The sequence below is a fragment of the Monopterus albus genome, unplaced genomic scaffold (genome assembly GCF_001952655.1).
Source record: "Monopterus albus unplaced genomic scaffold, M_albus_1.0 scaffold490.1, whole genome shotgun sequence".
NCBI lineage: Eukaryota > Metazoa > Chordata > Actinopteri > Synbranchiformes > Synbranchidae > Monopterus > Monopterus albus.
The window spans coordinates 114,646-122,038 of record NW_018128370.1 but is presented as its reverse complement, the minus strand read 5'-3'; the positions used below and the strand labels follow the sequence as shown (position 1 = coordinate 122,038).

General features: G+C 46.6%; 1 protein-coding gene across 1 annotated transcript; it reads left to right on the top strand.

Moving 5' to 3' along the window:
• The first annotated feature begins 1,414 nt into the window (after window positions 1–1,414).
• Window positions 1,415–7,107, top strand: pgap4 (post-GPI attachment to proteins GalNAc transferase 4). The gene has a single exon (XM_020587967.1). The coding sequence runs from the start codon at window positions 1,494–1,496 to the stop codon at window positions 2,685–2,687; it is 1,194 nt and encodes a 397-aa protein (XP_020443623.1). The 5' UTR covers window positions 1,415–1,493; the 3' UTR covers window positions 2,688–7,107.
• The last annotated feature ends 286 nt before the right edge of the window (window positions 7,108–7,393 follow it).

The following is a 7,393-nucleotide window of genomic DNA, read 5'->3' as shown; positions in this document are numbered from 1 at the left end:
CCCTGGTCCCAGAGGCCCCTGGCCTCAGTAACAGCCTGTCTCCGCCGTGAGAGAGACACCTGTCTCAGTGGACACCTGTCTCAGTGACAGCCTGTCTCACCTGTCGGTGGACAGGTGAATGTAGACACAGCAGCCAGCTGGACTCCAGCCTGCTTTTTCCTCCTTTTCAGTTTTAATATCAAAGACCACGTGAAAGCATTAGTAAGTTGTTCCAACATGAACTAATGGATGTAAGAAGAACGTCCATCGAACTGTAGGGATTCAGGACCACTGCTCTGACCCGTGTGTACGTGTTAAAGGATAGGTTCACAGTTTCAGGTCTAACCTAAGGCAGCACCCACGTGACCATATGGATGCTAAAAGACTCGGGGTGTGTGTCATCGCTCCTCCTGGCTGCACCTGAAATGGTTAGTGGATTAATTGACCAGTGTTTCAAAGTACCAGACATTCTCTGGTGGGAGGGTTTGGTGCATTTCCCTGTCGCACGTGGTTGTAGACTGAATATCTGTGGGTTTCGGACTGTTGCTTGACACTGACGACAACAGTCCGTTGCAGTCCTGCTCCTGTCCTGGAGGACAAGACGCACTGTGTGGTTCAGCTGATGATAGTGTGAAACCTCAGCTCTCAGGTCATTTAGACAAACCAGGAGAAGCTTCCTCTTTCCATTTCTGCCCCTCTGCCGTTAAAGCCTCTTCTGACCTCAGCCAAGTCCTTTGCCGAGTGTAGAAATGAGTAGTCTGGATTTGGTTTTGCGCCTGGAGCTGTTTCCTTGCAGCAGCCAATGACCCCTCACGGTTCAGACCGTAGGTGCTTTGGTTTAATATAGACATGGAAGAATAACAGAACAACTAACTCTTTCAACTCGGCCGTGGAGCTGCTCTGACTCCATCTTTACACTTCCACTGTTTTGTCCAAACTTTATTTAACTGAACTTTATTTTTCATTTTCATGGCATTCCCAACATTCTCAAATACCCCAAAGCTTAGATGACGCACAAACACCGGTTTGATTAAACTGTGCATCCATAAAAACAGCTCTTACCCACTGCGGAGCTCGTCTCTGCATTTAAAGAACAATAACAGGACAAACAGAGCTCAAGACTTTTACCATATATACAGTACATGCACGCTCCCATGTCTGTTAAATGAAGCGTTCTGTAATAAGAGTTGACTCTTAGATGAGACGAACCTGAAGTCCTCAGTAAGTAAATGAGGCGATCCTGATGTGAAAGATGAGTCCATGTCTTTCTGCAGCTGTGGTTTCTCCGTGTGACTGGTATTAGTTCACAGTAACTGTCTCGTCTCTTTCTGCAGGAACAGACTGAAATGAGACGCCACACCTGACCCTTGGTCCACAGAGCTGTCGGCTCGCAGCAAGTTCAGCGGGGTCACTGGGGTGCTCAATGCCGCGACCCCCCCCCCCCCCCCCCCCGAGCAGACGACCTGTGCCTGACTTCATTGTGCCGCTGTGTGGTTCCAGCCGCTGCTTCAACAATGCCTCGATGGAAAGTCGGTCAGTATCTGCGATGGTCCAGCACCGTCACTCAAGCCCTTGTCATATCTGTCATCACGTTTTGCATCATCCTTCCTCTATGCTGCCATCGGCTGCTGTACTCCTACTTCTTCATCCGGTCCATGTACCTGAACTCCATGAGTGAGGAGGCCCTGCGACAAAGCCTCAACCAAGGTCAGGACGCTCTGCACTTCTGGCAGAGTGCCTCCACTGCTGCGATGGCAGCATCATCCAGATTCAACGATGTCGCCCAACATCCCGAGCTGCTGGTTACTGTGGTGACAGCCAGGCGGAACCAGGGGCAGGACTTCCACTACCTGCTCCAGGTGATGCTGCAGCTGAGCATCATTGTGGGAGGCTGCGGGGAGCGGCGGTGTGCAGAGGTGCTGGTGTGTGATGTGGAAAGCGGTCCCCAGGAAAACCAGGACGCCAGACTGCTAGAGGCCCATTTCAGGGTGATCCGGCGTTCCCCCCAGGAGCAGCAGAGGGACCAGGAACAAATCAGTACCTTTGAGAGGGAGAAGAGGGATTATGTCTTTTGTCTCCGCAAGGGATGGGAGCTGGTGAAGCCCAAAAACATGGTTGTCCTGGAGGACGATGCTGTGCCGAAGCCAGACTTTTTTGCCGTTGTAAAGGACTTGCTGTCACGCCGCTTTGCTCTCCAGACTCTCTATATCAAGCTGTATCACCCTGAAAGGCTGCAGCGCTACTGGAACCCTGAGCCCTACCGCATCCTGGAGTGGGTGGGGCTCGGGCTGGTTGCAGCGACTGCCCTGCTTCTCGCCTTTTCTTACTGGAACCCCTGCTCTTTCTCCTTCACACCATCAGCCAATCACCTCATCTTCTTAACCCTCTACTTCATGGCTGTCACTGAGCTGATGGGGCGGCACTACCTCCTGGAAGTGCGGAGACTCTCCCCGCAGCTCTACGCCGTCTCCCCGGCCACTGAGTGCTGCACCCCAGCCATGCTGTTCCCTGGCAACGCGTCGCTCAGGGTGGCTGAGTATCTGGACGGCACTTTCTGCGTAAAGGGGAACGCCAAAGACATGGTCCTCTACCGGATGGCGAGGACAATCCCTGGGGAGAGGGCTCACAGCGTGGAACCCAACCTCATCACCCACATCGGGGCCTACTCCTCAGTCAGGCCCAACCCAGCCAGACCCAAACTCCTGTGATTGGGAGGAGCCAGGAGGAGGTGGAGCAGAGTGGATTTCATCAGGTTCTGCTTTTCTTCTTCCACATCACCTCGTGCACGCCACAGACCTCTGAAGACAACGCTCAGCGAGCATTGCTTTAGTGGTTTCTGGGTGAAAGGTTCACAGAACATCAAGTTCTGTTTGGTTGAAATGTTTATCTAATTTATGTGAAGGTTACCAATCCCTTTTGTCAGACACTACATGTGACTGCAGAGCAGGTTTAGTCGAGGAGCCGGTGGAAACGAGAAGCTGCTGAAACAACAGGGATAGTCAACCAAAGTCTGGACAAAAGGTTTTACCAGAAAATCACCAGAACTGTGTCACTGAGCTGTTTTCAGTTTGAAGCAGATGTCACATCGTCATGCTGGACAAAACTGTTTGGTTTAAACGCTGCTGTGATTCTACTGCCTGGACCCATGAAACTCTTTAACAGCCAGATGCTGCCAAAACGCTTCATCATCCGCTTTCAAACAGTCCAGGTTTTACATTTAACAACATGCATATGATGAAAACTGTGACATTCTTAAAGGATTTGTTCACTGTTCGTGCACCAGAGCTGATTAAAACTAGGGCTGAGTGCAGACGCCACCCGGGTTCTACGTTCATCGTTGCCGATACAGAAAGAGTGAGGCATGATGAAATGTTTACCAAGAGGTTTTGATGCTGAACAATCTGGGTATTTTACTGACTGGGAACCAGATTGAACATGGAACCAGCTACGAGAATCAGGAATGACCACACGTATCAGCACCATGATTTTTATTTGAAAAAGTTATTGGTGGGTTTAAAGGTCCCAGTGTGGCAGCAGTGTCAGACCAGTGACCATGTCTGGGGAACACTGGCTCTCTACAGTCTCGGTCTGTGGTCCCGTTTGTGTGGATCGAACCGGGCCGGTGAATCCAGACCAGGATTCGCTGAGAAGGACGTGACCGCGGGATCCAGATTGTGGCCTTTTTTCTTTAGCAGTTATGTTTTTGTTTTGTCATGGTTACGCCATCTCCGTAAGGCGGCAGTAAACTGTACTGCTGGTGGAGACGGGACCATGGCAGAACAAAGCTTCTGTGACAGTCTGACATTTTAGGCTAATGCTAAACCAGAATAATCACTTTTCTGATGACGACGTTCTCTTTAGCCACTTAAATGTGCCGACAGTTACCTGCCAGGTCTCAGAGGAGGCTGGCTGCACCGCGGACACCGTGCGTGTACAGCTGGGTGACAATTGGAAGGATAAACCACCATAAGGCACCCAGCAGAGCCTGGTTAGTGCTGGGCCAGCGGGCTCCCCCTGCTTCCAGTCCCTGTGCTAAGCATAAGACCAGAGGTTTTACTAAAATGTCAGACTGTGTATTTAACACCGACGAGTCTGCGGCTCTGAATGTGCCTTCACTGTTTCTGAACTCTTCTTTGGACGTAACGTCTAAACCTGATTTATTACTGCGTCTACGTGAACACTAGGACACACACACTTATTGATCTGAGAGTTGATAAATGTATTTAGTGATTGAGTTTGTTTTATTTCTGACATTCATAAATGATGTTTTAAATATTTAAACCATAAACACTGCTGTGGCTGTCACCGCATTACAGATATTTCAATTTAGTTCAAGTTGTGTGACGTTTGTGGGTCAGTGTCTCGCTGTGTTTGTCTTTCACTGCTCTACGTTTATGCTGGATTAGATTTGTCTTTCTTTTTTCAGTTCTTTTGAATGATGTCTTTTGGAAATGATTTAAAATACAAATATATTGGTTAAATCTGAAATGTCAAAATAAAACTGTCCTAATATTTTTACTCCAGAAGATGTGAAACACTGAGATTCTGACGGATCACGAGGGTCAGATCTTTCTGTTCCAGGGTCATGTTTTGACTTGACACTGAATGTGAATCCTGACATCTCATCCTGTTTACACTGTGACGTCTTCACCGCTTTCACACCTGAAACACAATAAATCACTGAGTGTGAAGTCGCTCGGCTGTCGGGACGTTTGTTGTCCAGCAGTGACGTCACTGTGTCAGCCAACCAGGAAGTAAACGCCTCTCTGAGGTGTTTTGTGCAGCAGGTCAGACGTGTTAGCTTTTTACTGAGCCACACGAATCCTAGTGTAGTAGTTATTTGTTAGATCATTAGTGTTACTGCTCATTGTTCGTCTTTGTGTTGAGTGTTTGGTTAGTTGATGTATTTGTAGTTCTTTAGTTTATCTTGGGGGTTATTTTGGAGATAATGGGGTGGCGCTGTGGGGACGTTAGCTTTATAGGTAGGTAGGCGGGCACAGGACCAGAATGCACTGGGGAGGGGTTCATGGTTTTTCACCAGTGTGTGAGAAGCAGTAGGAGGCGGGGCTTCTTTTGTTTCCCTGCTCACAACGGCTGAATAAACACAACACATGGACTATGGACTTCTCTTACTTGTGTACACGATGGTCCTGATGGTGCGTCAGTAGCCTTTTGATTGTACGTTTGGTCCAAGTTTGATGTTTGATCTGTTACCACACCCAGAACCAACTCAACAACCGGGTCTGATAATATTTAGTTTTAATAAAAAAGCTGCTTTCCGTTGGTTTTGATGATTTTGCAGCTGGTTCAGACCAGATGTTACAGCAGAGATCAGACTGATGCCCCAAAACACTGTTTATTTGCACAACATCAAACTGGAGATGAACAGGTTCTAATGCACAAAGTGCAGGCAGAGACAAAAGGCTCGTTGTCTGGTTCCCCTGTTAACAAGGTTCATTTTGGGAACTTGACTCTGATCTTAGACTCACGTGTTGCTGATCCTGTGTCCGCTGATGACGGTGTTCTGGTGCTGTCAAACAAAACCACCTTCTGGCAAACGGAGAAAACCAGTAAGGTTCAGCTGCTGATGGGAAGAGCTGCAGCTGCAGAGCAGGGACAGCAGGGGGCAGCAGCGGACCACAGACAGACTCCCAGGAACGTTCGGCAGGATCCAAAACCTGTGATAGAGATTAAAAGAGTCTTGTTTCCTGCGTTGGAAAGCCAGTTGCAGGGAAACTCACCAGTTACTGATCTAAATGACATGGAAAATGCATTGGGAACAGTGGGAGAAGGGTATTTGTGTGGCAGCCTTCAACAACCAGATCAAAGTGCTTTACACCACACATTAAGACCAGATGTGGAAGAAGCCCAAGGTAATACAGCATGAAACTGAACAGTAGAATAAAACCACAACTCGGCACAAGACCCGAAAAAATTGTCCCAAATGTAATTTAATAAAATACAACGGAGACTTGGAGCAGATGTTTGGTTTTCTGGGAGTTTGTTCCAGATGTGTAGCACAAAGAGGCTGAGGCTCTGTGAGTGGGTCTGTCTCGGACCGGCTCAGAAGTCTGGGCGGAACCTAACGGAGCAGCCGATCACTGCTTTAGAAACCATCACCAGGGTTTTAAGCTGAAGTAGAAGAGAAGCACTGTTTTTATTATTTTGTCCAGCCTGTTTATGTCCACGAGGGAAGAGGCTAAAGGGGAACCCCCCTCTGTATGACACAGTACAGGTGAATCAGACAGGTGAACACAAGGAGGGCCCTTCAGTTTTAACTAAGACATCAATCCATCAAAACTTATTTAGATAGCACTTTAAAAACAACGAATGGTCGACCAAAGTACTTCAGGGCAATGTAGAAACCAGAATAAATAATGTCAGAGAAATAAAACAACACAAGAACAAAAAGACAGGAACTAGGATCAACAGATAAAAGAAAGAAGCATCAGACACTGTATTAAAAGGCAAAGTGAATAAATATGATTTAACCAAGTTGTCAAGTCTGTAGATGATCTAACATTAAAAGCTAAACTATTCCACAATTTAGGAGCTGTAACAATAAAAGCAGCTAAGAAATCCTGATTTTGATTCTGGAAGTGTCACAGTTGTTCCGCTGTTTTACTTGGTCGTAAATTGAATTTCTGTGGGTTTCGTACAGCTGCTCATAAGATCTGGGCTCCAGGAAACTCAACATCCTTCAAATGTGTTTGTCTGTTTTAATGATTCAGTCGTTCTCCTGTTTAAAAAGATAAAACTGTTTCTGTGTGAATCTACTGTCCAAATATAAAAAACACGTTTTGAGCGGGTTTTCCCTTTAACATAAATAAAGGAAAGGAAAACCACGAACTTTTGTCTGAGTCAGTGTTTTTGTCTCATCCTCACTTTCCCTCATCCTGCACATGACGCCCGGTCACGTGACGCCTTCATTGTCACCGTGCTGCCTTCCTGGTCTCCGTTTAAAGTCCGACAAACAAGTGTTGAGAGAACAACGAACTGACCACAGCAAACGAGCTTCGTGAAATTAAACAGGCGGCCAGAAAAAACAAACGTTTGGAAAAATATAAATAACTAAATGTGTAATGAATATCAGTGCTACAACAGTCAGTCACCAGCCGAGGATTAGGCCAGTAAATACTGTATGAATCTATTAATGTTAGTCTATTTTAAAAATACTTTGTTATATATGCCAGTGAATTAATTAACTTTATGATTTGTTGGTTGGGAAACACAAACTGACGACACTGCTGAGGAAACTGAATGGGCGTTCCCCCCCAATATTTAAACAATTCATAGACTGATAGGCTAATTAATCTATCGTGTTGTAGGCTATAATATAGCGTACAGTATCTGATCATTCTTAATGTCACACTGTCATTTCAATCATTACATTTAGAAAACGTAAAACAGTTCT